The sequence below is a fragment of the Furipterus horrens genome, unplaced genomic scaffold (genome assembly GCF_987537825.1).
Source record: "Furipterus horrens unplaced genomic scaffold, mFurHor1.1.pri manual_scaffold_10, whole genome shotgun sequence".
Taxonomy (NCBI): domain Eukaryota; kingdom Metazoa; phylum Chordata; class Mammalia; order Chiroptera; family Furipteridae; genus Furipterus; species Furipterus horrens.
This window is the reverse complement of record NW_028327180.1, coordinates 100,178,818-100,205,481: the sequence shown is the minus strand read 5'-3', so window position 1 is coordinate 100,205,481 and position 26,664 is coordinate 100,178,818. Positions and strand designations below refer to the sequence as shown.

General features: G+C 58.4%; 2 protein-coding genes across 2 annotated transcripts in view; one reads left to right on the top strand and one right to left on the bottom strand.

Moving 5' to 3' along the window:
- Window positions 1–10,876: 10,876 nt before the first annotated feature.
- CYTH3 (cytohesin 3) lies at window positions 10,877–22,930 on the top strand. The gene is made up of 11 exons (XM_090288621.1): window positions 10,877–10,941; window positions 11,289–11,355; window positions 15,904–16,022; window positions 16,629–16,709; window positions 17,438–17,550; window positions 17,670–17,818; window positions 18,025–18,136; window positions 21,152–21,228; window positions 21,316–21,387; window positions 21,498–21,652; window positions 22,513–22,930. The coding sequence occupies exons 1-11, from the start codon at window positions 10,904–10,906 to the stop codon at window positions 22,583–22,585; spliced, it is 1,056 nt and encodes a 351-aa protein (XP_090144747.1). The 5' UTR covers window positions 10,877–10,903; the 3' UTR covers window positions 22,586–22,930.
- Window positions 22,931–25,154: 2,224 nt separating this feature from the next.
- The window catches only part of USP42 (ubiquitin specific peptidase 42), a 35,680-nt gene continuing 34,170 nt past the window's right edge, over window positions 25,155–26,664 (bottom strand). The window contains exon 18 of the mRNA XM_090288620.1: window positions 25,155–26,526. The gene's annotated coding sequence lies outside the window, so the exon portion shown is untranslated. The remainder of the gene's footprint in view (window positions 26,527–26,664) is intronic.

Here is a 26,664-nt window from a genome sequence, read left to right as displayed (position 1 = left end):
CAGTAACGTTTATGAGCTATATTGTTGGCTTGGAAGATATACAAAGAATTCAGTAGTCCACTTGGGAGGGAAAATACACATGTGCTAATTATGGAATACTGAGTTGATGTAAATGCTTCCCTTTGGTTCCCTACCCAGGGCCCTACCCGAGTTTTTCTGGCCTTGGAAAACCTGCCAGGCCTTTTGTGTCAAACGACGGTCGTGACAACGGCCCCTGCTTTGGTCCTGTCCTCAGCGGGACAGCTTCCAAGCCCACTGTCTGTCGTCTGTCGTAGCTCTGCCACAGACCCTTCACGTGGTTCAGAAATCTTCTATTCTTAGTTCACTGCATTTTTTTTTTCATCCGGAAGGGCTGTTGAATTTTATCAAATGCTGTTTTCCGCCCGTTGGGCTGGCCGTGTGTTTTTCATTACAAGCCTTGCTGCGCTGCTTGACTCTTGACCCGTCTGCACGGAGCTCGTCCACGGCCGTGCGCTCAGCGCCCCTTCGGTCCAGGCTTCGCTGCTGCGCCGCTGCCTGGGTGTTTCCTGGACTTTGGTTTCTCCTGTGATCTGTTCCTGTCCATTGTTTTGGGGAGCAATTTCAGCCTTTCTAGACTGTCAGTGCTCTCCTCTTATTTCAGAAGTCCCTCCTGTCATTTCCTGGGTTCTGAGGAGAGGGCGAGCGCACCCGGTGCCAGCTCTGCTGTCCTGACCCGGTCTCGGGACTTGAAAGTGCCTGCCCCCCTTGTCCATACTGTGCCCCATAGGAACTGTCTAGTTCCCGTGACCTTCAAGATGTCCTGGGGCTGGGTTCCTAGGCCCTCAGCCGTGGAGCAGCCGAAGGCTCTCAGGCTGGCGTGTGCAGCCCAGGCTGCTGGCCTCACTGTCCTTCCTGGACTGTGGGATAAAAACCACATGATTCCACCGGGCTGGCCGGCTCTGCCCTAAAATAGCACTCCGCCCCCCCCAACCCCCCCCCCCCCCCCCGCAACATGAAATTCCTCCGTGCTCTCCCTCTCAGATGTTGTGAATGGGGAGCGCGGGATCAGATGTTGTACAGCTGCCTCTGCTGGGCTGCAGACGGAAGTTGGGCCCAGGCTCCCGGCAGGAGCGAGCAGATGTGCGCCCTGCTGTGCGGGCCCAGGCGCGGGGCAGTGTCGTTGGCACTAGAGGCGTGGCTGTGGGGTGGGCATGGGAGGACCTCGGAGTCTTTAGGTAGCGCTGGCCTCGCCCCTCCAGCTTCCAGCAGACGCCAGCTGGGCCCAGGGATGTCGCCTTGTTAAAGCCCAGCCTCTTCGCCTGGGCCAGGGTCTGTCAGGCTCGGACGCGGGTTGATGTTCTGGGCCACCTTGCGATGTCTCTTTTAGAGACAAAATCTCCTTTTTCTTTTTTCAGAAGTATTTTCAGTGTAGACTTTCTCCGCGTGTAATTCTTACAAGTTTCGTAGTAAGATGAGGCCTAATTGGAAGGTATTTGTCCCTAGCTTGACCTTTGCACCCAGAGCAGTCCCTACGAACAGCTCATTGGGTGTGTGACAGTGAATATGTGCGCACCTTGTTGGTGAGCATGACGTAAACAATGTGGCATTGTCTTGACTCGTAATTCAGACTTTATTAGGATTAGGCATGCTCTCCATATTGGGCAGGCTGGCCACTGGTGGGGACTCGCTGGGGACCGCTGCTGTGTGCTGCGCGCCCTAGTTTCTCCGTTTCCGTCAGAAAGCACAGAGCGTGGAAGTGAGGAGCAGGCCCATGGTGCGGGGTCGGGAACCGGGGTCCCAGCTGCTAGGGTTCCGAAACCCAAACCCTGACCCACGCCCTTATTTTTTCTAGGGGCTTTATTAAGATACAACTGATACACCTTAAAATCCACCCACTTAAAGTGCACAACTCAGTGCTGTTCAGCGAACTTACAGAGCAGTGGAGCCGTTGCCTGGTCGGTTAGCACATTTTCATCACCCTGACCAGACCCCTCGGCCCGCTGGCCGTCAACCCTTGCACCAACCAACCTAGTCACCCCTAACCTTTCTGTCGCTATGGACTTAGCTTTTCTGGCTGGTTAACCTCAGCGGGATCACGCAGTACGTGGTTCTTGGCGTCTGGCTCCTTCCCTGTAGCATGTTCTACAGATCCGTCTGTGTGGCAGCAGTTCCCGTCGTCGTTGCTGCTGTTCCCGCAGAATCATATTCCGCTGTGTGGATACACCACAGCTTGTCCGTCCGTCCATCTGCTGAGGAATACTTGGGTGCTTCCCACCTCTCTTGGCTGTTATAAATCGTGCCCCGTGAACACTTGTGTGCGTTATTTGTCTCAGTACCTGCTTTAGGTATTGCTGGGCCACGTAACGACTCCAGGTTTGACTTTTGGAGAAAGTGCTGAAGCGTTTTCCAGAGGGATCAGACCATTGTACGTTCTCACCAGCAAAGGACAAAGGCTCCATGTCTCCGTGTCCTTGCCAAGCTGATAGTCTTAAAAATATTATCATAGCCATCCTGTGGGTATGATTTGCACGTCTTCATGACATTGAGCATCTTTACCTGTGCTGGTTGGGTATTTGTCTATCTTTAGAGACATGTTTATTCATATCCTTTGAATTTTTAAACTGGCCCGTTGGTTGTTGAATCGTAAGAGTTCATGTATCCTGGGTCCTAGACTCTTACCAGGTATACGATTTGCAGAGATTTTCTCCCATTCTGCAGGTTGTTTGCTCACTTTCTTCATCTTGTCCTTTGATGCGCAAATAGTTTTAGTTTCCAGTCCAATTTATTTTTTCTTTTGTTGCCTTTGCTTTTGGTGTCATATCTAAAATGCATTGCCAAATTCAGCATCATGAAGACTTAATTTAACTCTGTTTTCTTCTAGGAGTTTTATGGTTTCAGCTCTTATATTTAGCTCGTTGACCCATCTGGAGTTCATGTTTGTACATGGTGTGAGGTAGGGGTTCAACTGCACTCTTTTACATGTGGGTACCCAGCTGTCCCAGCTCCGTTTGGTGAAGGGACTGGTCTCTGGAATGTCTCGTATACATGATTCCGTGTTAAGGCTTCACATTCTGCTCCATCGGCCTTTCTGCCTGTTTCTGGGCCCCGCACCTCCTTGGTGTTCTTGGAGCTCCGGGGCGCTTCGGTGCGCACGTCCTGACTCAGGCTTACTCATGGCGTTTAAGCGGCAGCGTGCATGTGCAGCCCACTCTCACAGTTCATGCGAGGGGAAGAGAGATTGCGTGATAACGCTGAAGGAGTGTGGGTTCAGGGGGATGGGATGGGAGAGATCTGAATGTGTTTATGTTTATAGATTGATGGGAAGAAGCTGGTAGGAAAAGGTAAAGATAAAAGGGAGGGTGTGGCTTAAGGAGCAAGGTTTTGGGAGGTCAAGGGCATAGGCTTCTCTGTCCTGAGAGACGCAGGCCTCCCCGTGTCAGTGCCGACTGGTCCTCCCTGCAGGAGGCGAGGGTGCCGTCCTATAACGGACATTGGTGCACTTTGGTTTGGTAAACTAAGTATGGAGGGCTTGAACATCGCTTAAAATGGAAGCATTTGAAGTTAAGTGGAAGCCCTGGCTGGTGTGGCTCAGTAGATTGGGTGTCGTCCTGCAAGCCGAAAGGTCACCAGTTCGATTCCCAGCCAGGGCACAGGCCTGGGTTGTAGGCCAGGTCCCCAGTAGGGGCGTGCGAGAGGCAACCACTCATGGATGCTTCTCTCCCTCTCTTTCTCCCTCCCTTCCCCTCTCTCTAAAAATAAAGAAAAGCTTAAAAAAAATGAAGTGGATGTATGAAAGCGAGTCATTTGGTCAGATCTTGCTATTTAGATTAATTTTTGCACTGAGTACAGTCTTTTCCCTTTGGGAGTGAGTTTTGATTTAAAATAAACTAAGAAAGATTGAGGTTGGATTGTGACCTAAGAAACTTAGTTTTCATATAAGACATGCCTTGGTTCTATAACATTTGAGATTTTTATCTTGTTTTTATTGATGACCATATCTTTAAATGAGCTGTTTTAAAAGGGCAGAATGGTATTTTATAAAGTGGTAGTTTGTGTGGTCAGGAGGAGAAGCGATAGAGTGAGGGGCTAATGGTGAGACGTAAGTGGCAGTAGAAATGGACCAGGCCACCCGAGTGCAGCCTGGACCCCACGCTGCCTGTCGCATCAGAGTCTCTGTCATTAGGATCACCCCGTTAAAAGTGCTTAAAACTGTGTGCGTGTGTGTGTGAGAGTGTGCGTGTGTGTGTGTGCGTGTGTGTGTGAGAGTGTGTGTGTGTGCGTGTGTATGTGTGTGTGTGCGCGCGCGTGCACGCTGGCAGGACTGGCTGAGACGTTCGCCGTGACGGTCTCCCTGGCGGGTCCGCGGCCGCCGTGTCTCTCCCGCCGCCTCGCCCCCGCTGCAGCCGCCGGAGCGGGGCCTGGCGCTCTGTGCAGCAGACGGCCGTCCGGAGCGAGCGGAGCGGCGCCGTGAGTAGTGAGGCCCGCGCGTGTGCGTGGGAGCCGCGGGCGGCGGCGGCTGTTACGCACGCTCCGCGCTTGCCCTCCTGGCGCTGACGGCGCCTGCGCGCCTGCTCTCCGCGGGGAAACGTTCGTCCTCACCGGCGCGCACTCAGGTCCTGGCGGAAATGCCTGCCTGTCCGTGAAGCTGGCAGCGAGGGTTTAGTTCGTGCTCGATCCGTTAACGACTCTGAGTGTCATGAGCAGGCCGCCCGGAGTGCTGTGTGGGACGCCTTTCTGAAGTGTTCTTCTGTCATATTGGCTCTGTTGTCAAATAAAAACCAACCGCCCCCGAGAATGGGGACCTGTCTTTGTAGTAGGGAGCCCAGCAGTGTGTCCCGCACGGGCTGTTTGCCGCAGCGCTCCGCGGGCACCCTTGCCTGGCTGCTACCGCCCTGGGTGCTCCTGGGTGCTGGTGTGAAGGGGTCCTCGGGCGGGGGCTGCCGACGAGGAAAGCACCTGTCCTCGCGTGCTTACCTGCCATCTACACAGCCTCTTCGAGGAAACATTTCTTCATGTGTTTTGCCCACTTTCTAATTGGATTGTTTGCATTTTCCTCTTGAGTTTTGAGTCTTTTATAAATTCCAGATAAGACTCTTCTGTCAGATACATGGCTTACAGATACTTCCTCCCTGTCCGTAGCTCATCTTTTTACCCCTCCACAGTCGCCAAAGGCAGCACAGCCCACGTGCCCTACAGCGTGGGAGGGGCGATGGGCCGCGCGCGCCGCGCCGTGGACGCTGGGCCAGGAGCCGAGTGGGGCTTCGCTCTGCAGCAGCTCACACGGGCAGCGAGGGCTGCGTGGGGGCCGCTCTCTGACCGTCACACACTGTAGGGCTCGTTTATAGAACGTTTCCAAATGATAGAAGCACAGAGTGGAAAACAGACCGGTTTGTTCTTGGAGTTACGGACCGCCGGCCGGTGAGCAGCAGGTGACTCTCAGGGGCAGCAGCAGAAAGAGGGCGAGGTCTGGGGGGCAGAACCACTGCGGGGCTCGTTGCTCGGTCAGACCCGCCTGCACACACACTGCGCCAGCGTCAGTGGCTGATCAGATGAGCTGTGACCAGTCAGAGACAGCGGGTGAGGGGCCGGTGAGCCCTCCCCGTACTGTCTTTGCAACTGGCTGTGAATTAGTTCAAACTTTCAAGTTGTTTAAAAACAGTTCCTTCGCCTGAGGGGAAAACCCTGGGGATGGGGCAGAAGGAAGTGGCACAGCCCGCTCTCCGGGACCCTGCCAGCCGCCGGCAGGGAAACTGGGCTCAGGAGCTGACCGTGGTCCCTCCAGCCGGGGAGCTCATCACAGCGTCCGATGGCAAGGATGGCAAGGGGGCCGTTCGGACGCTCCTGAAACCCCCGCCAGACTTCCAAAGACAGAGCTGTCCAGGTGCATCATCACGGAGTGACCGGCAGGGTGGCTTGTTCTAGAAATGGGCCACTGAATGGGAACGAGCCGGTGACACCTGACCAGGCCGAGCTTTCCGCGGACATCGCCTCGGTTACATAGGTCTTCTCTGTCATTCAATTCAGAAGTCGCTTTCCCATTTTTTGGTATCGGTTACAGCAATACCCTACTTCCGGTGCCAAAATCTGTACTTATTTCTTGTGGCCACTCTAACATATTAGCACAGACTTGGTGACTGAAAGCATATTTATTCTTGTGCAGTTCTGGAGGCCACAGTCCCGAGTCAGTGCCACTGGGCCAAGCCCGCCGGAGGCTCAGGGAGAAGCCCCTCTCCCCTTCGTCATCCAGTTCCCTCCGCTGCACACACACACCGCCCCCCGCCCCCCAGTAACTGCGCTCCAATTTCTGTCCCCACCGACGTGTTCTGTCTGTTTTTGGCCTGCTCTAGACACTTCCTATAAATGGAACCGTACAACGTGTGCTCTTCTGTAGCAGGCTTCTTTCACTTGGCATGACGCTTTCCAGCGCGTGTGAATAATGTCCCGCTGTGTGGGGAGACCACCCTTTATCAGTCCCTGCAATGGACATGTGGGCTGTGCTGCCTTTGGCGACGGTGAAGGGTGCTGCTGAGCGCGGTCACGCACGGGTTTCCGGCGGGTCCCCTCCTCCTGGGCGGACACACAGAAGCGGAGCCGCTGGCTCGCAGGCGGACTGACCATGCTCGGCTTTCTGAGGAGCCGCTGCACAGCCTGCCAAGGCGGCTGCGCTGGACTGCGTGCTGAAAGGGAGTTCTTTTCTGTGTTCTCCTTTGGGCTTAAAGAGCTGGTTTTCAGGTTTTTAAAGGTGAATGCTTAGCTTATCATTTTCAACTTAGTAATTGTCTAAGCATTTTGGCTGTGAATTCCTAGGTATTGCTGTAGCTGTATAGTAAGTATTGGTACGTAGTATTTCCATCATCACTCCGTCCACAGCGTTTTCTCATCTCCTTTGTATCTTATTGGACCAATGCCTTGTTTAGAATAGTGTTTCTTGTTTTCCAAACAAATGGGATTTCCTCACTTCACTGCTCTCTGGTCAGAAAAGGTGGTCTCCAGGACACCGATGGTTTCAGTACGAGTTCCACTCGCAAAGCGCGAAGCCCGCCGAGTGCCTGGAGCGGGCGAGGATGCGGTGCAGGGGCCGGGGATCTTGCCGCGGCCCTGGAGCAGTGGGCTCCGGCCTGGTCTGCAGGACCGAGTCACCAAAAGAACTCCTGCTGGGCGGCCCCGGGGGTCACCGGGCTCCCCATGTGTCCCCGGCTGGGATGGGGCCCACAAGTCTGAATCAGGACCCCTGCTGCTGCTGCAACGCTCTCCGTTCCCAGAAGCTAGAGAAGGCGCCCAGACTCTCCTCCCGAAGGCCCGCGGCTCCCATGCCCTCGCTGGGCAGCCAAGCAGCGGCCTTCACGGAAAGGCCGGAAGGGCAGCTCCGGGCCCCTGCGGCCCGACGCTGTACAGCGCGTCCCGGGGGCAGAGCCTGGTTGTCTCCAGAAGCCCCACTGTGAGCACTTTCTGTGGCAGCGCAGGTGGGCCGGGAGAGCACACGCTGGGTGCAGCGAGCCAGTCAGAGGCAGACACATGCCCGGCGCTCTCACTTACACATGGAAGGTACCGAACAAACCGAACCAGCATGCGAGAGAGAGAGAGAAGCCTAGATGGACAGGACAGACTGACACAGACAAGAGTGTGGTGACAGCCAGAGGGAAGGGGGTGGGAGAGGTGGGGGTGCGCAAAGGGGGGAAGTGGGGATGGAGAGAGACTTCGCTTTGGGCGACAGGCGCACGACGCTGCTTTGTTGAGCTGTGCACTTGAACCCTGTCTGGTTTTGCACACTGACGTATAAGCCATAAATAAGTAACCTCTGCTCTCCAGCAAGGCACCTGCAGAGCTGAGCAAAGCCGGGTCATTGTGCCCGTCAGCCCAGGCCTGTGAGGCTGGTGAAGACTGATTTTAACACGTACATGTGCCGATTTTTGCTTTATGTATTTGGAGGCCATTTCATTAGATGCATAAATTCAGACTTGTTAATTGTGTGATTAATTGAATATTATGCCATTATCTAGTGAGCCTTTATCTTAATGTGTTTGCCTGCATCAATGTAACGGCACCAGCTTCGCTGTAGTGAGGTTTGCCTGGTATTTCACTCTACCCTTCACCTCCAGGTGCCAGGTGCTCTTATATTTTAAACAATGCTTGCAGTGGTTTTATTGTTTGTTTCTCTGTGCCCAGGTTTTAAACCTTGCTCCTTTTTCCATCTGTGTTCATTGTAAATTCAGTTACTTACGGCCACGTAACAAAGTTCTCCCAAGTGATTGTCCTGAAGCAGCACTGGGTTACTCTCCCTCTCAGCTGTACGTGGGCAGGTGGGTCAGGGGCTTCAGGTGTCTGGGTCCTCTCCCATGCGCACAGTCAGCCAGCAGGCCAGGCGGGGCTGCGCTCCTCCCAGGAGACCTTGCTCACCTGTCCGGGGCCTTAGCGAGGTGGCTGGAATGTCTGGGACTCTTTGTGTGTGGTTTCTCTGCACAGTACACTTTATTCTCAAGGTTGCTGGCCTGAGCCGCTCCAGAGCACAGTGGTTCGGGGTTCCAGGGTGGGAGAGGCTCTGGGCCCTGCACAGTGTCACTGGGGCCGTGTTCTCTTAGAGGAAGCCCCAAAGCCAGTCTGGATTCAGCAGTGGAAGACTCTACCCCACCCAGCCCCCGCCGCCATCATTGAGCATAACTATAGTCAAGGAAAAGGGGGAGAGTAGACACAGCAACAGAGGGTGGTCGTTGGTACGCGGCTGTCGTGAACGGCGGTGTCGGCGGGAAACTCAGCACATACCCGCATACCAGCCACCCTTCCCCTGCTGCACTGACACTCCCTGCTCTCCTTCTGGGACGTGTTTCTGCCCACCCAGGCTTCTCAGGGGAAACCGCCACCAGGAACTGGGTGTTTGTCCTCCTTGTGCATTCACCCGTGCCCTGCTGTAAGGGACGCGCGTTTCCGGAGCCACGGGCCCGCCCCCGCCCCCCGTGACGGGCGTCCCGGGCAGCAGAGGCCCTCAGCCCGCTCTCACGCAGCTCCGCTTGGTTTGTGAGGCTCGTCTGTGTAGAGAGACTGAGGTCAGCTTTTCTTCCTCATTGTGCGGGACCCTGTTTTAGAAACCCTGTAACTGATGCATTTCCCACTGGTGGGATTTCAGCTGTCTCTCCGTCACAGACAGCGCCGCGGTGCCAGGGCGCTGCAGGGGCAGACACCTGCGTGCGGCCCACCCCTGCCCTCCTGGGCCGCGCGGAGCTGCCCTCCCGGGCGGCAGTCAGCTGTTCAACGCGACTTCTTTCTCTTTCAGTGCCTGAAGACCTCTCCTTAGAAGAGCGGGAAGAACTTTCAGACATTCGTCGGAGAAAAAAGGAACTTATAGACGACATCGAGGTAACAGAGACTGTTCGTTTTTGCTTCTGGGTCAAAGAGTAAATCACGTAGCTCCGTGACAGTGTCAGGATGGGGGTCTAGTGGGTGTGTATCCGAGCTGCCCGTGGAGACGGAGCGGGAGAGGCCGCCGGGCTGGTAAGGAGGGACTGTGCTCGCCAGGCAGCGCGGGCCCCGGGCGGCCTTCAGGACGCCACTGACCTGCCGTCAGCAGCAGGTGACACGTGGCTCCAGAGGGACAGCAGGCATTTTTCCGCAGCAGCAGCAGCCGCCGTCAGGTGTACGGCTCTGAAGCCGGACGGTGAGGCTGCTTTTGTGCAGCGGCGTCCCCGTCTCAGCGGCTCGGGCGTCTTTGGAGTCGGAGGCTGTACTGTGCGGGGTCCCCGCGGGGCGCGGGGGGCCGGCCAGCTGGTGTGAGCGGCGGGACCGGGCAGCGCAGGCCGGCGAGCACCGCGCCCCCCACGTTGCGTGCTCCGAGGGCGGTGCGGGGAGGCGCCCACGGGAGGACTCGCCAGGGGGCGACGCCGGCCTCGGGATTGGCGTGGTGCCGTTGTTGCAGAAGTCACTCGGAAGGCCCGCGCTCGGGCTCCGGGGACGTCGGTCAGACGTGCGGCCGTCCCCTGAGGAGCTCTCGCCACCGCCCTGCCGAAGCCAACGTGGCCGCCCGCGCCGCCGGCCGCGAGACCGGGCCTCGTCCCGACAGAGCCCCTTTCCAGGGCTCACGGCTTCAGGCTGGAGTTCCTTGGCACACAACATCAAAGGGTTTCTAATAAAAATTCCTTTGTATTGGAATGCTAATCGTGGAACTTGTTCTGCTAAGGTTGCCCTTCGTTCTTGGAAAAATCAGATACGCAGACTAGGGGCTTTGGTTGAAGAAAGAGTCTGTGTTGAGGTTCATGGTCTGTTTGCACATCAGCGGTCGCAGCCGGTGCAGCCGCAGCTCCGCCGGCCTCGCTTCTGAGTTGAGAAGGCCGAGGCCTCGAGAGTTGGCCCCGGCCCCGGTCTCGGCCAGTAAGCGGTGGAGCCGCGTGGAGGGGCCGGGAAGTCTGCTCCTTCTGTGTTCTTGGCATGTCGGAGGGCCACAGGCACGTTGTCCTGTCACCTCCCAGGCTCCGTCCCTGGTGCTCTGCCTCCTGCAAAGTGGGTGGGGGCTGCTCCCAGACCCTCGAGGCGTCGCTGGCTCCCGGCCTCCCTGAGACCAGGGCGGGCGTGAAGGTGGAGGCAGGCGGCTGGGCTGCTGGCCTTTCACAGCCGCGGCGAGGGAGCGCAGCGATCGCCGGTGTTAGCGCTGGTTCCTGTCACATTCGCCCCCGTGGCCCTTCTTGGTTTTACACACAAATACTCAAGAACCTACCTCGTGGAAGCCTCTTGATCTGCTGATGAGGGTAGACAAGCCGTGATGTCCCCTTCCGTGGCGCTGGGGTGGCGCTGGCTAGGAGACGGACCCTGTATCGATAGGTGTGGACTATCCTGGGGAGCAGCACCCAAGGGCCAACGTCTCTTGAGTCTCGGAGGGGGAAGGGAAAGACCCCACCACACCTCAACATCTTTCCTTCTCTCTTGGCAGAGACTGAAATATGAAATCGCTGAGGTCATGACCGAGATCGACAGTCTGACTTCTGTGGAGGAGAGGTAACCCCGGCTGCAGCGGGGGAGTGGGGGGTGCAGAGCATCGGGGCTCCTGCCCCGGCGTCCTCTAGTTCATCTCAGCTCAGGGAGAGCCAGCACCCCAGAACTAACCTCACAGGAGTGACTTCGGTGCAGCGGGACCCTGTGCGTGTCTTACGTCGCTGCCTCTAACACTAGCTTTTTCTGAAGTTCTCAGATGCGAGGAGAGGCCACGTCAGCCTCTGCAGGGCAGCTTCCACCGTGAGGGAGGAGTGGGTGGGCTTTCCCTTCACGGGCTTGTCTTGGGGGCCGGGAGCCGCAGGGCTGTGTCATGCGTCCGGTGATAGTGTCCTCGTTATTTCCCTGTGCAGCAAAACTTCCCAGAGGAACAAGCACATAGCCATGGGGAGGAAGAAGTTCAACATGGACCCCAAGAAGGTAAGAGGACGAGCTCCGTTTCTGCCCTGAGAGACGCTGATTGACTGACTGCTTCTAAAGGCCTTCTGCCCTCTGGGGGAAGACGGTCACACCCTCTTAAAAATACAGAGTTGGTGTTAAAATCTTACCAAGAAAAGGGCCGCGAATGAATGGGGTGAAGTAAAAGAGACCGTCGAGCTGGTGCAGGAGCAAAGGCCTTTCTTTCTGTGTGTGGCTCTGAGTGAGGACGGGTCTCCCGGGAGCCGGCCCCTCCGTCATGCTGGGCCGAGCCCGTCCCCACGGCGGCTGAGTGTGCAGACTGGGTGGTCTGGGTGGGTTAAGCTCAAGCAAGAGGACGTGACTTCTTCCAGGAAGGTGTCTGTGAAAGACCAGACCTCAGCCAGTCCCTTGGTCTTTCCCCAAACTGGGTTTTCTAGGGGAGCACCCCAAAGTGGTGAAACCTGCAGCTTGTAGCTGCTGCTGTTTGAGCTTGAGCTAAAGGACTGAGCAGCACCTAGAAAACCTGTGGGGCCACGTGGCTCCGTTGTGAGACAGAGCGACGCCTGATGGCCGAGCTGGCCAGCCTCGGTCCTCACTGGTGTCTGGCTGGCCTTCACTTTCAACATCCTTCTTGGGTTTTCTCCTTTTTTCCTCCCTTCCTTCCTTTTCTGGCATTGAGACTCTGTGCTGGTTTATTGCTTGTTCACTCAGTAAACGTTCATTGATTGTCGGAATTACACTGTGCACGGTCTGACCTGCAAGCTTACATTTACAGGTGCAAGTGTGCTTGCAGACGCTATTTAAGGAAACACGTGCCACTCCTCCCGGCCCGTGGTTTGCGGGTCTGGGTTTTCTTAAGGTCCAGCATGTCCGCAGGCGGAGAAGGGACGTCGATCAGTGGGGTGCTCTCACCGCTGTGAACGCGTCCTGCGGCTTCCCGATTCCCTGCTCGCGGGGCAGAAGCCAACTCCGCGCTGTCCGTGGGAGGGATTGTCAGTCGGTGGCGGTTGGCTGTCGGGTTAGTAACAGGTTTTCTCCTTCAGAAGCTGCGTTCACAGAGTTGGGTTGTCAGCAGACCTCAGGCGCAGGCGGCGTCTCAGGAGGGACGTTTCGCAAGAGGGCGCTTTAAACACCGCCCCGCGTTCCCAGTGAAGCGCAGACGACGCCCCTGGCTCACGAAACACACGGACGCACGTGCTGCAGTGGGGCTGCGTCTCCACCGGCTCTGCCGTCGCCTGATGTCACAGACGCCGTGCGTCAGGGCGGCAGCCGTCGGGGTGACCGCTTACGGGGCGCAGTGCTAAGGAAGGAGGCACTTTAATTAACGTACGCTGGTCCTTAGCAGCCGTTTCACAGTTGAGGAGAATGAGGCACCGAGCAGCTGGGACCCCACGCGGAGGCTTGTGGCTGAAGCCACTGCAGACTCGGATGGGCTTGCACGCAGCTGAGTGCAGCCTGGCCATCCCGACTGCCAGTCTGCGCGCACCTGCCCCGCGCGTGGCTGGCAGGGGCTGTCCCGCCTGCTGAGCCTGTGCTGAGCAAAGCGCCCTCGGCCTTTGTTTCGTCTCCCTCTTCACACGTAAGGTTCCCTAAAAGTATCGATTATTGGTTTCATTCCACAACATATTTGTAAATGCGTGTCGATAAAAGCAGATGGCACGTTTAGTCTGCAGGTTGGCTTTTGCTGAGAAAAATGGTGGCAATTCTCTGCTTTTGCAGACTGGGTGGTAGCACTGGTATTAGTCAGTGGGGGTGGCTGTTTCAGAATACCACCGATAGGAATGAATTCTCTCATCGCTCAGGAGGCTTGACGTCTGAGCGCAGGGAGCTAGTGGGGCCAGACTCTGCTGGGGACCCTCTTCCGGGCTTGCAGACGGGTTTCTTCTCTCTGTGCCCTGATGGGCGGAGAGGGTGTGCGCCCTGGTGTCTCCTCTTATCGGGGCACTGACCCTATCAGACCAGGGCCCTGCCCTCATGGCCTCTTCTAACCCAAATCACCGCCTAATGCCGTCATGGGGATGGGAGGTGGGGGTGGGGGAGGGCAGGCGGAGCTGCCACACCTGAGTTTTCAGGGGACGCAGACCTTCTGTCCAGAACAGCAGATGATTTCACGTCCTCAGACACCATTCAGAATTATATCTACCCCTCCCCCCGCGCCATCCCATCCCATGTACCTAGTAAACCATGTGACACCGTGAAACACAAGGCTATTGTCAGGGTAAATGCACAGTTTGAGGCCAGCAGGACATTGCTTAGGTCACAGGAGGGTAACACGGAGCGAATGGGGGTTCAGGGGCGCTAGCTGGCCAGAACCAGTGTATGCAGAAACCAGAGCTGGGGGTGGCCCGTGCCGCTGTGCATTCCCAGCTTCCGAGAGGGGCGCTGGGAAAGACGCGGAGCTGTCCCCCTGTGCTGAGCTTAGCGGGCAGTCGTGTGTGCCCCCGGGCGGCAGAGTGGAGGGGCGCCGATTCCCTGAAAACAGGCCGCGCCTCCTGAGGAGAGACACCCATGAAGAGACCAGCTACTGAGCGCCCACCTGTCCGCGTCCCCTGCGCCTCTGCCGGCTCCCTGGAGGCAGCCTCAGCATGACCCGGAGGCAGACGGTGGCCAGCGAGGGTCCCGGGGGGTCTCAAACCCGAGGGTGGCCACCAGCAGGAATCAGCGCGTGGACGAGGCACGAAACTCGCCAACAGGACTAACGTGGGAGGGGCCGGGCTGAGCAGAAGCAATAGAAGGAAACATTGGAAGCAAGATATTTTTATATTTTATAAATATCTTCAAAGCCATATGATCGGATGCTCCCTATCTGCGATACAGAAACGAGGCCTCGTGACAGAGCGCAGAGGCAATGGAGCAGACAGGGCCCCTTTCTGCTTTCCCGCTGCGCCCCGGCCTCTGGCTCCGCCTTCTCCTCCAGCCCCTGGCCGGCACCCCCACTGGCTGGTTGTCCATGGCCAGGGCCTCTGCCTCCCAGAGGGACTGGAGCTTCGCCTGCGGTGTTCTCGGCCTCTGAACGTCGCTGTCAGCACAGAAGACGCGACCTTGTTCGAGCTGTTTTCGTTCTCAAACCCTTGGAGGATGTTTCATAACAGTCTCCACAAGCTCCCTGGCATCTGGGGAGCGCAGAATTCTGGAGCAGGTCACGAGCGTCCGGAGAAACCTCTGAAAGCCTCTTGCCCCAGCCCGTCGGTCTGGGGGCGCAGGCCGGAGGCGTAGCTGGGGCCTGTGGTGCAGAGATGGCTAGCGACTCTGCAGACAGCTGGGGGGCTGGGCCCACGCACGACCCCCTCAACGCCGCGGCCCCACCAGGGTGCGTGGCCGCCCCCCGGGATGGGCGCCTTTCTGGCGGCTCCTCCTCGGGGGTGAGCTCTCTCCCACAGATCAGGGTTGCCTTTGGAAACGTGGCATGAATGGAATTAGAACATGTTGAGTCCTGTCACGGCACGTCACACCGGTCAGGCTCGCCCAGTCACGGAGTGCTGGCTCCGTCTCTTTGCTGCGTGGGCTCCATCGTGTGGCTGTGCCGGGATGCATTTGCCCGTCCTTCCGTTCACTGCCTGTTGGCGTGTTTCCGGTTCTTAGAAATCCTAAGTAAGGATGCTGTAGACATTCATGTTTTTAAAAAAACAACAGAAAGACCCCTGCGGTTTGTCGCGGGGTGTGAGGGCGCGGCGGGCTCTCGGGCTCTGGGTTGCAGCTGGAGGGTTGTCTCTGAACCTGCAGAACCGCCTCCGGGCAAATGGAGGACGGCATCCCGTTCCCGCAGGAGCTTTGAAGCCGCCTGGTAGCGGTGTCAGAGGCGAACGCTTGCTATTGTTGGGGCCTCTCGGGAGGGGGCGCCCAGCCAGCTCAGCCAGGACAGCCTGTCACTCAGAGTGGTCGGCTGTCTCCGCTCAGCTCCACGGGCCCTTCCTGGGTTGGGACTGCGTGTAGCTCGGGGCCACCGCAGTCAGGCAACGTGTTCACAGGCGACAGTCAGTCCCATGAAGAGAGCTCGCCTGAGGGCTGTCCTCTTACACAGCAGAGGTGTCTGCGCGGGGTCCGCTGGCTCCCTGGTGGCAGGACTGGGGTCCTGTGTTCATCCAGGCCTGTCCCACCTACGACAGCCGTTAGGGCTCTGGTCGCCACACCGTGTTCGTGGCAGGTAGTGGAAGCCTCTGCTCCCAGGTCCCCTTTATCGGGACACCAGCAGCTTCCTCGGCCTCCCTACAGAGGGCTGGGTTCCGGCCCCACAGGAGGCGGGCACGTGGCCCGGGAGGGAAGGGTGGCGAGGGAAGCGGGTTGGGAGCGGGAGCCAGGGCCCCTCAGCTGTAAACACCGGTCTCCTGAGCTGGGGAAGCTGGGTGGTACTGTAATTCTGTAATCTCTAAGAACCACTTAAAATGGTTGGTTTGTCTTTTCACGTGTTACACGGCCAGGAAGAATGTGTGTGCTTTCCTTTGCTGGGTGGGCGTGCCAGGAGCCATGTCATTTTTGCCGCGTACAAAGCAACGAGGTCACTTCTCTTTCTGGAAAACGAGTCCCGGTGACTTTCCTGAGTGGCGCTGCCTCACTCCTGTCCCACTGCAGGGAATTCAGTTTCTGATCGAGAACGACCTGCTCCAGAGCTCCCCAGAGGACGTCGCCCAGTTCCTGTACAAGGGGGAAGGCCTGAACAAGACCGTTATCGGGGACTACCTGGGGGAGAGGTAAGCCAGGGAGACCGCGCCGCTGCGCTGGGCCGCCTCCCCTTCTGGGCTGTCACCTCTGAACTTCGGAATCCCGAGGCCGTGGGAGAGCTGTGAGCACTGGCTTTCCAAGGGTTTTTTTATTTTTGAAATCCTCACCCGAGGATGTTTGTTGATCCTAGAGAAGGAGAAAGTATGTGGGGGGGGGGAACAAATGTTGATGTGAGAGAGAAACGTCAGCTGGTTGCCTCTTGCATATTCCCCGATGTGGAGTTAAACCTGCAACCTTTTGGTGCAGATGACTCTCCAACCCATCGAGCCACCTGGCCAGGGCCTCTCCAGTGATTGTGACCATGGAGGGGGGGGGGGGGGGGCTCCGAGCACTTGGAGGGAGGTTGCCTTCTGGGCCAGCATGCGTTTGGGATCAGATGACGGTCTCCTCATCCTCCTGTCAGCTGTGAAGTAAAGTCAGTCCCCAGCAGAGTCTCCGGGGCACTAAGGCTACAAATAGATGTTCAGAGAGGGCCTGAGCCTCCTGCCACACGACGTGGGCTTCAGGAAACGCGAGTCTTCAGGTCGTCGAACTGGTGTGCAGGGTGCTGGAGAGCATGCTTCCTCTCTTTCCAGGGATGACTTTAACATCAAGGTCCTTCAAGCTTTTGTTGGACTCCACGAGTTCGCTGATCTCAACCTTGTCCAGGCCTTAAGGTGAGAATCGCGTCAGACGTGGTTGTAGAGGAGGCGGCAGGGGCTGGTGCCCGAGCGGAAGGGGCTAGAAATCCACGCCAGGGAACCGAGGGGCCGCCGGGGCCCTGCAGACGCTGGCCCCCCTCCCTCTGCAGGGCCTCTGGGGCCCGCCTCGAGGGCCGGGCTGTGCGGGCTGGCCCCGGTCCTCCGCCGCCTCTCACTGTGGATGAGGTCTGGCAGCTGCGCGCGGGCTTGCCCCCCGCGGGCCCCGCCGACGGTGGGCTGGGTGTGGCTGCCGTCCGTGCGGCCTGAGCTCGGCAGCCCGCCTGGCTGAACGCGCGCTGCCCACGCCGGCTGCTGCAGCCAGACTTCGGAGTTTAGATTCAGTTTCTGGAAGCTCCGCCTCGCAGAGAGGTGCAGGCTGGGCAGGACTGGGGGTGCGGTCTCGGTGGCCAAAATTCTGTTTCTTTTGGTCACTCAGTCTCTGGCCAGAGCCACAGGGCCCTGACTCGTGCCTGCAGGTGTCCGTGGGTGGCCGAGGGCAGGGACCTGCGCCATCTCTCTGTCACCTGTCACGTCCTGTGGCCCCACGGAAGGAGCGCGGTGGGGCCTGGGGTCTCCATAAGCAGCCTCGTCTCACCTGCGCCGCCGGCACACCTGCTCCGTACCCCCGGCGTCCTTCCTGGGCCCGGGGGGGAGGCCAGCACCTGGGAACACACGGGCGTCCCCTGGTTTCCGTTCCTCCCCAGGCAGTTCCTGTGGAGCTTCCGACTGCCGGGCGAGGCCCAGAAGATCGACCGCATGATGGAGGCCTTCGCGTCCCGCTACTGCCTGTGCAACCCCGGGGTCTTCCAGTCCACAGGTCAGTGGCAGGGCGCGGCCCGGCACGTGGCCCCCCAGGCCTGCGCTTCTGGACACAGGCCGCCCTCACGTGGGAACCAGGCCGCAGCTGAGCTCCCCGCCGCCCCTGGCCTCTTTCAGACACGTGCTACGTGCTGTCCTTCGCCATCATCATGCTGAACACCAGCCTGCACAACCACAACGTGCGGGACAAGCCCACGGCCGAGCGCTTCGTCACCATGAACCGCGGCATCAACGAGGGCAGGGACCTGCCCGAGGAGCTGCTGAGGGTGAGTGGCGGCCCAGCCCCTCCCGGCGCCTCCCCGTCGGCCCGCGCGCTTGGCCCTGACCCTCAGGAGGGTCTCGCCTGTCGGGAGCGTGGGTAGCACCAGCTCCTTGGCCTCAGGGCGTCTTAGCGAGTCCCCGCTCCTGTCCCGCTGCACCGGGAGGGGCCGAGGCCGCCCCCCTGAGCCCCGCCCGCTGTGGCCGCCTGCAGAACTTGTACGAGAGCATCAAGAACGAGCCGTTCAAGATCCCGGAGGACGACGGCAACGACCTGACGCACACCTTCTTCAACCCCGACCGCGAGGGCTGGCTGCTCAAGCTGGGTGAGTGGCGCCGCGGCCCCGCGGCCCTGCTGGCGAGACCCCGCGCGAAGGCAGCGCCGTGTGAGAGGAGGCCTTCAGGGGCAGGCCCCCCTCGGTGGCTGGACACACACCCCAGACTCTCACCCTCCAAAGGGGGCCGTCGGGCAAGGCCCACGCGGAGAGTAAGGGCCGGGCTGCTCACTCAGGCCCACACGCCCCAGCTTTCCACACGGGAAACGGTGCCGCTGCCTCCGCGAACTGCGTGCCTGCCCGTGGTTCGGGGTGGCTGGCTTTCGACGCGTGGTTTAAATGTGCAGCCCCGTTGTTTCCTCCCGCCTGTGGCTCCCACCTTTCCGTTCTGTGACGGGCTGGCCCTGCTCGTTCTGTGGTAGGAGGCACGTGCCCAGGGGCTCCCGCCGGGTGCCCGGAGACGCTCCTGCCCACAGGCCTCCTCCCGGCAGTTTTGACGCTGGCCTGGTCCCTAGAGATGGCCGGCCGGCCGGGGCTGTCCTCTGCGGGCCGAGGAGGCAGGCAGGCAGGCAGCTGGAAGCCGGTGCTGGAGGCGCGCCAGGTCGGCCCCACCCAGCCCTGGCTGCTGGGACGCAGGCTCGGCCGGAGGTATCCGCGGCGGGGTGGGGGGGTGTGCCCCTTGCACGCGCTCCAGGGGACCCTCGCTCAGTTGTTCTCGTGTCGCATCCAGCCTTAGAGCAGGTGGCCTTCCGAGGGCCGGGGCACCTCACCAGAGTACAGTAGCGTCAGGGCGTTGCTTCGTGATTGTCAGGTAAGCTCCTTAGAGGCACTAAGTTTTGAGGACGAATCAGTTAAATACACGGGAACCTGGGTCTGAGCTGACTCGTCACCCAGAGGAAAGGACACGCGTGAGGTGCGCGTGCTGTGCTGCATCTGTGCGCGCGCGCAGGGCTTTGGGGAGCGGGGCGGCGGCCTCCTTCCGGGGCCGGGAACGCGCTCGGGTCCTGGGTCTGCGAGCGGCAAGGCCGAGGGAGTGACGCCCTGGCCCGCTGTGCCTTCCCGGGGTGCAGCGGGCTCCGGGGGGCCCCCAGACGTCACACCTGACACGGTGTCCGCAGCCGCCAGCCCCCTTGGCCTTGAGGACTGGGCCAGGGAGGGGACTCCCCACAGCACGCACTGAGCTAGGGGGCAGCGGCCGGAGCCCAGGGGCGGGGAGCCGGGCGGGGGCCTGGCCTGCGGTGAGCGGCAGGCAGGATGGGAACACGGGGCAGGGCAGGCGTAGGACCGCCGGACAGGCGCTGGACAGACGGACAGTGCAGGGCTCATGGGACGATTCTTTTGCTTGTGGGGCTCAGGAAGGAGGTTCTGGGAGGAGCGCTGAGGCGCAGGCCCGCTTGGCTGCCGGAAGAGGGGTCGGTGAGGGCAGTGGGGCGGCCTTCCGAAGGGCTGGGGCTCAGGCACTGAGAGATGGGCCAGTTTACTTTTTCGAGACACCGCTGGCTGCTGTTTGGACGACAGCGGTGGGCAGGCACGGGGTGAGGGCGCAGCCAGCACTGTGGGGCTCAGGGACGCGCCTGGCGCTAATCAGCACCGCCCTCTGCCACTGGAGGAGTTTGGGTGTCCCAGGACCCCTCCACGTGAAGTTGGACAGTGGAGGTGAGGAATGACCCCGAGCTGGGGGCAGGGCCACGGCTGCAGGTGCCCGGGTCTGCTCCTTGTGCTCCTAGGAGGGCTGAGTGGGAGGCCGCGTTCCTGGGCAGAGTCCGGGGGGCCTGAGGAGGCTGCACGCAGGGGCTTGGGGAGCCAGGGCCCACCCCAGGGGCAGAGACATCGGGGGCAGTGAGTGCGGGCACAGACGCGTGGGCTTGGGGCCTGAGGTCCTTGGCGGGTGCAGCAGGCGTCCCGGGGAGGCTTGTGGTCAGACCCTTGGGACAGGGACAGGGACTGGGAGTGGGGGGAGTCTACCAGGGAGGAGGGGGAGCCTGGCCAGGCCTCACTCCACAGGGGGGCCTAGGCTCCCTCCCCAGTGAGGCAGCTGTGAGGGGTCGCTGAGGGGTTTCTAGGGGTCTGTCCTGTGGCACCAAATCCCAGCAGTCAGGGCTCCCTCCCATCCCACAGCTGGGTGTGCCCCCACCTGGGGCTCTGCCGACATCAGGCCTGGCAGGTGTCCCCCCAGGTCCCGTGACCCGCACGACCTCCGTGACGGGATGGCGTCTGTGACTCCGAGCCCCAGTGGCACCTGCTTGCACGTGTGTTGTAGAGAAAGGTGGGCTGGCTCCCCTGAGTGCCATCGTTGTCACTTTGGGAGTGACAGGCAGGAAGAGCCACTTCCTACCTGTGCCCATGTGTCACTTCAGTGAGTGACCACATGCGTGTTCTTCTGTTTTTGTGAAGTGCGTCAGAAGCAGGGGCTAGGATTTGCAGCCAGCTGCTCTGTGCTGGGTACTTTAAGATAAAAACGATGTTCTCTTCTGCGGGGAAAGGAGACACAGAGGAGCTGTGTGTGTTACATGTGTCCCAGATCCTGTTTAGAGATTAATTCAATCTGATATTCCCCGGGCCAGAGTGTAATTGATTTTGATGGATCCCAGGGCCGCCCAGAGGACTCGGTAATGCGATCAGGCCCCGACGTAACAGGATTAGGTCCTGGACAGACGGCGGTAGCACCGACTCCTCCCCGCCGCCGTGTCCATGTCGGGAAATGAAGCCTGTTCATCATGACTAACACTTCCAGGAGGCGCGTTCGGAAGGCAGCTGAGTTGTCTGGGTGCCCCAGGTGGCCGTGAGAGGGCGAGGTGCGTGCCGAGGAGAGCGCCGTGTGGGCGCCCACCTGTCGCCAGGTGGGCCGGAGAGGCGCGGATGGTCCAGGGCCGCCCCGCTCGTCCAGGACTTGGTGAAGGGTCAGACGGACGGCTGAGCATTTTCACAAGGAAGGAAACTTAAAACCAGGCCTGGCTCCTGGTGGCCTTTCTGAAGACACAGTTGTTGGTGTGGTCCCGGGCCCCCCCTGGGCCCCAGGCTCCCCGCCCGGCCCGGGAATGCCTCACGAGGCCCTTCTGCTTGCAGGGGGGCGTGTGAAGACCTGGAAGCGGCGGTGGTTCATCCTGACCGACAACTGCCTCTACTACTTCGAGTACACCACGGTGAGTGGGGGGGCCGCCCGCTGCCCCGCCCGTCCCTGGGGCCCTCGCCGCACGTGCGTGAGGCCAGCAGTGCGCTCTGTGTCGCAGGACAAGGAGCCCCGGGGGATCATCCCGCTGGAGAACCTCAGCATCAGGGAAGTGGACGACCCACGGAAACCCGTGAGCTGCCTTTCTCTGGTCAATTCCGTCCTCCCCGCTGTGTGGGCAGCATGGACGCCGTGTGAGCGCGTCCCCTGCCCTCACTGACAGCCCCTCTCTGTCCCCACCAGAACTGTTTCGAGCTTTATAACCCGAGCCACAAAGGGCAGGTCATCAAGGCCTGCAAGACGGAGGCCGACGGCCGCGTGGTGGAGGGCAACCACGTAGTGTACCGCATCTCCGCGCCCAGCCCCGAGGAGAAGGCGGAGTGGATGACGTCCATCAGGTGAGGGGGCGCCCGGAGCCCCGCCCCAGCTCTGTTCCTGTCCCAGGCTATCAGTAATCCATGTGGTTATTGATAACAACCTTGCGATTCTTACTGGGATCCTAGAGGCCCTTCAGCAGTAACAGTCAGGAAACTTTGAAAAGGTGCAGGTTTATTACTGAAAAGACTTGGAAATGACACGGTCCACCTGGGGCCATGCTGCGGGCGGGGTGGGGGTGGGGGTGGTTTGCTTGGCCGGGGTGCCCTGTGTTGATGTTTTTAGAGACAGAGGGAGAGAGAAGCACTCGTTTGTCCCACTTGTTGACACGCTCACTGGAGTCTTGCACGTGTCCTCATTGGGGATCGAACCCGTAACCTTGTCTTATCAGGACGATGCTCTAACCTGCTGAGCTACCCAGCCGGGGCGTGGGTACTGCTTTCATTGCGGTTGAGGCTGGGAGCCTGGGGTTTTGAGGGCTCGCTCTTTATTGATGAACTTGAGACTCTTATGAGAGTGGGCGTTCCCAGGGCAGGAGGAGAGCCCCAGTAGCCTACACAGCCCTCTGTCACTGCAGCCCAGGGCGCGGCAGGGCGGGGCCGCACGTGTCCCTCCTGGCGGCCGTCCTTGGCGTGGCAGCCTTGGCAACCGAAGAGAAAGTCAGGCACCTGCGGCATGAACTAGAGGGCACAAATGTCAGGGTTGACACACGGGAAGCTGGAGAATGCACGGCACGTGCACACGTGTGCTGTGTGCGCTGCCCGTGTGTGCAGGAACCGGCCCGTCTCCACTCAGGAGGGCGGCCCTGCCTCTGCCGGCTGTCCGGTGGCACCTGTGCTCTGCTCGGAGGCCCCCAACAGAGTCCTTTCCCTCCCTTCCCCAGAGCGAGCATCAGCAGGGATCCTTTCTATGACATGCTGGCCACACGGAAAAGGAGGATTGCCAATAAAAAATAGCTTTCCTGGCCTGAACAGGTAAAAGTAAAAACCAAAACCCCACAGCAGAAAGTGACTGGGAGCCCTCCATACGACACCCCGGACCCCAGACGGTCTGTCCCAGAGGCGTCCCAGGATGCGGGGCTTCAGCACAGCGCTCGCGCCCGGCGCCCCCGAAGCCTCAGTGCGCTGCGTCTGGTGGCGCCCTCCTGTCGACGCCCCTGGGCCGCAGCAGCCTGGGGCTCAGCCGCGCCGGGGGTCTGTCCACGAAGCCTCGCCTGCGCCAGCCTGCCCTGCACCCCCGCGTGGCTCTGTTCGCTGTTCCAGAAGCCGCCGTTTCATATCAAAACAGGAAAGGAAAAGCCACCGTTTTTATTCAGATTTTTTTCTCAGATATATAGGATTATAGCTTTTATATGCCTTTTTATATTTCAAAATTATGATGAAAGATACTTTCTAATAGTATTTTTAGAATGGCAGCTATAAATTTAACTCCTGACACAAGTATTTACTGTGCACTGAAAAAAATTACCTAGACACTATGCCGCAGCCAGGGGGCAGGCGCTGGTGCGGGTGTGGGGCCCCGCAGGGCACGTCCCGGGGGTCGCTGCTCCGTGGGGCCTCCCTCCCTCCCGGGACAGGCAGGTGACCTGTGTCCTTGAGGTGTCCGGTTCCCCTGGGACCTCGCCTCAGACGGTGTGGCCCACAGACACTTTATAAAAAGGCCAACCGTTAAAGTGGACAGTTAGGGACGTTTGTCCTGTGACTGCCGAACCACGTGAAACCGCCAGTATTAGACTTTTCGACGCCCCCACAAGCAGCGCTTTCACACGCTTCAGCTGAGCACGCGCTCCAGGCCGGCTGGTGACCACTGTCGTCACCGTTCACAGCCTCTGGGCAACACGGCTGCTTGTATCGCTGATCTGATCGTTGGCCAGATTCCTTAACATGAGTGGGTATAGAAGGAGAAATAGCCTTATTCCATTGTCTCAGAGATTGACCCCCGTTCTGTGGAGGGAAAGGGCGCGCTGTGACTAGCGTAGAGCCCGCGGCACGCACTGGTGGCGGAGCTGGCGAAGGCCCACGACCAGGCACTCAGTGGCCGGCTGGCCAGCCGTCAGCGTAGGTTGCTGGGGCCCCTGCACGTCCCCGACTGGGCTGAGGCGCGCGTGTGGGTGGGGCTGGAGGCCGTGCGCTGGGACGGGACGGGACACCTCTGGTCCTTCGGGACAGGGCTCAGGGCACATGCTTTTCTTTTTGTTGGGGGCTTGGCAGCCATCGCCAGGACCACCGTGCCCACCTGGGCTGTTCTGGTGGTGGGTCCCTCACCCCACAACAGCTCCTCTCCCAGCCTGTGCACATAGGCGCGCCCTGAATTTACACTGCGTCCAGTCCAAGTCCAAGCAAGAAAACCTCAGACTGACCTGCGCACTATGTGGCGATTCCAACGGCAGGCGTCACTGTCCACGCGTGGTCTCGCTGAGACCGGCCGGCTGTGGGCCCTGGGCCCTGGCGCGGTGTTACGTCACACTAGTCTTCAGCAGCTCCGAGCCTGAGACTCTCCGACGTGCGTCAGACTGGCGCTCATGGCTTGTTCCCGGGCTCTTAGGCTTTGTTACTGAACTGATACCTCAGATCCGAAACTTCAGTTTTTGAGAAAGACAAGTCGTCGTTCTTAAACTGCCTGGTACATATGCAACTCTGGCCTTCCGTCTCCCGTGACAACAGAGGCGCCGCCCAGACCGCCCACCCGCACGCTGCTGAAGACTGCGCGACCCCAGGCTGGCCCTCGGTGCCGACAGATCAGTATTTCCCACGTGGGCAGTCTCTGTCCCTTGTCTGACCCAGGTAGGACCCTGGGGATACAGGGCTTCTGTCTTTTGGGTTTGGCCTCAGAGTGGGGCTGGGAGAAGAGAGCCTGGGAAACACTTGATACGAAACACTTCCCTGGGCACCTGGGAAGGAGGCCCGCTTGGTGGCCGTCTCCCGGGAACCATGCAGAAGGCCGTGGTGCTTAGCATCTGTGTCCCTGGCCACCAGCGCGTTAGGTGAGACCATGTAACCCCGGTCTCGTTGTGACAGTATTAACCTGACAGTCGTAGAGCCGTCACCCCCGCCGAGCCCTCAGGCCTGGAGCCTGAGCCGCAGCCCGATTGTGTTCTCCTCCTCCCGCCCCACGTCTGCTCAGCGCGGGCCAGAGACACGCTCCCCCGGAGAGCCGGGGCAGCAGGCGGTGAGGGGCGCGGCGGCGGCCACAGCCCGCTGGCCTTGCGGCAGGTGAGGCTTCGTGGACAGCCCTGGACCCAGACAAGCAGGGGTCTTCAGGTTCTCGGGGCGTTTTTGAGCAGTTTAACGTGGTACCAGATCGAGATCAAATACAAGCTATTTATAGATGAAGCAGCATTTAGTGCTTCATATGAAGCATTGCATATTTTTAAAGCTAAGATGCATATATCTACATAGATGTGCTTTGCCGAAAAGTTAGGTCTGTTACAGACCAGAAGCCACACGTGATTTCTCGTTTTCTTATTTTTTCTTAGAAGACATTTATATTCCCAGTTAGCTAATATGTAAATAATGTACATATATATTTAGATTTCTGGAGTGTTTATTCAGTGTTTATACCCCCACAACTTGCATGAAAAAATATCCTATACCGATATTTGTTGTAAACAGTAAAATTGGAGGGCGTGTGGCTGTCAGATTGCAGATATCATGTTCACTAAATAAAAATCAAATGCACTGTTGAAACAAGACTGTCTGAGACTTGGTCCTTAAGCCAGCGTGCTGGGTCCAGCGGCCCCTCACCATCCCGGTCTGCACCTCCGGGCCGGGGCCCGGGTCTGCGGCGTGAGCCTCGGCGGTTTTAAGAAAGTGACGGCGCCAGGAAGGAGCGACGCGATGGGTCTGTAAGCAAACGGGGCAGACAGCAGCAGAGAGTGAGACACAGGGTGTTTCGTCCGCTGCCATTTATAGACTCTATAAATTTTACATGCTGTATGTTACAGTGGGGCAGGTGCTCTTTAATCTTTAAAAAAACAAAGATCAAACTTTAGACATCTCTGAACAACACAAACTGTATAAACCATACAGATTATTCAGATACAAACTGTATTAAATACAGTTTTCCCCACCCTATCTCCTGATGCAGGACCAGTGAATTTTAAGTGTATCACAGTTTGATAGCATATCCGTATTAAAAATAAAATCACAGTATGATTTTGTCTGTAACTAGAAACTTTTAAGGGACCAAGCTGACAACTCAGACTCCAATATCATAGTCAAGACAAGAGACATGTATAAAAAAGTGTTATGTAATAAAAAACGTACTGTAGGCTTTACAAATAATGTCTGGATTATACATTCATAATGTAAATACTCATCATAACTGGTAAGTTGATTGGAATAGTTCCACAAAGTTCAAAAACAGAACTTGTCTATAAAATACACCTTCAAATCTTGAATACAACTAAAGTATGAAGAAAATTAGTTTCTAGTATCAGACATTACAGAAAACAGACTGCTCTCAAACCTCTAGCTGAGAGCTGATGAATCTTTAAATAAGTCTTTAAATTAAATATACATACTGTCAGTTGTTTGGACGCGGAACAGCTCTGGTTTCCCGGCGGGCCTCGCGCCGGCTGTCTGACTTGGAGGAGCATCACGTGGAGAACAGTGATCAACCTGAGTCTGGGATTAAGCAGCATTTGAGATGTTCTAGTCCAGGGCGTTATTTTCAATGTGGTTTCTATACACGGTATTTTACAATGCTCAGCAGTTGTAGAAAGTGTTCTTCCATTTGGAATAAGGGTAATTAAGAAAAGGTAAAAACTAAAAAAAAAAGTCCATGGTAAAATCTGTACAGTATTTACTAAAGCAGCACCACGCAGATTTGAACAAGGTTATTTTCTATATTATAATTTAAGCTGGGTTGGGGATGGCTTCTGTTGAACATGTTGAATCTGAAAAACAAGAGGCAGGAAGTCAGGACACGGGGTCCAGCGAGCCCCTGGCAGGCGGGGCCTGTCTCCGTCGCCCGCCTTGCTTACGCAGGGGCTCCTCCTCGGCAGGTTCCCCAGGCCGGGCGGGGGTGGGGGACT

Coding starts and splice junctions, on each gene's coding strand:
- CYTH3 (XM_090288621.1), top strand. CDS start 10,904: ATGACCGAGATCGACAGTCTGACTTCTGTGGAGGAGAG. Junction 16,023..16,628: donor GGGGACTACCTGGGGGAGAG/GTAAGCCAGGGA, acceptor CTCTCTTTCCAG/GGATGACTTTAACATCAAGG. Junction 16,710..17,437: donor AACCTTGTCCAGGCCTTAAG/GTGAGAATCGCG, acceptor GTTCCTCCCCAG/GCAGTTCCTGTGGAGCTTCC.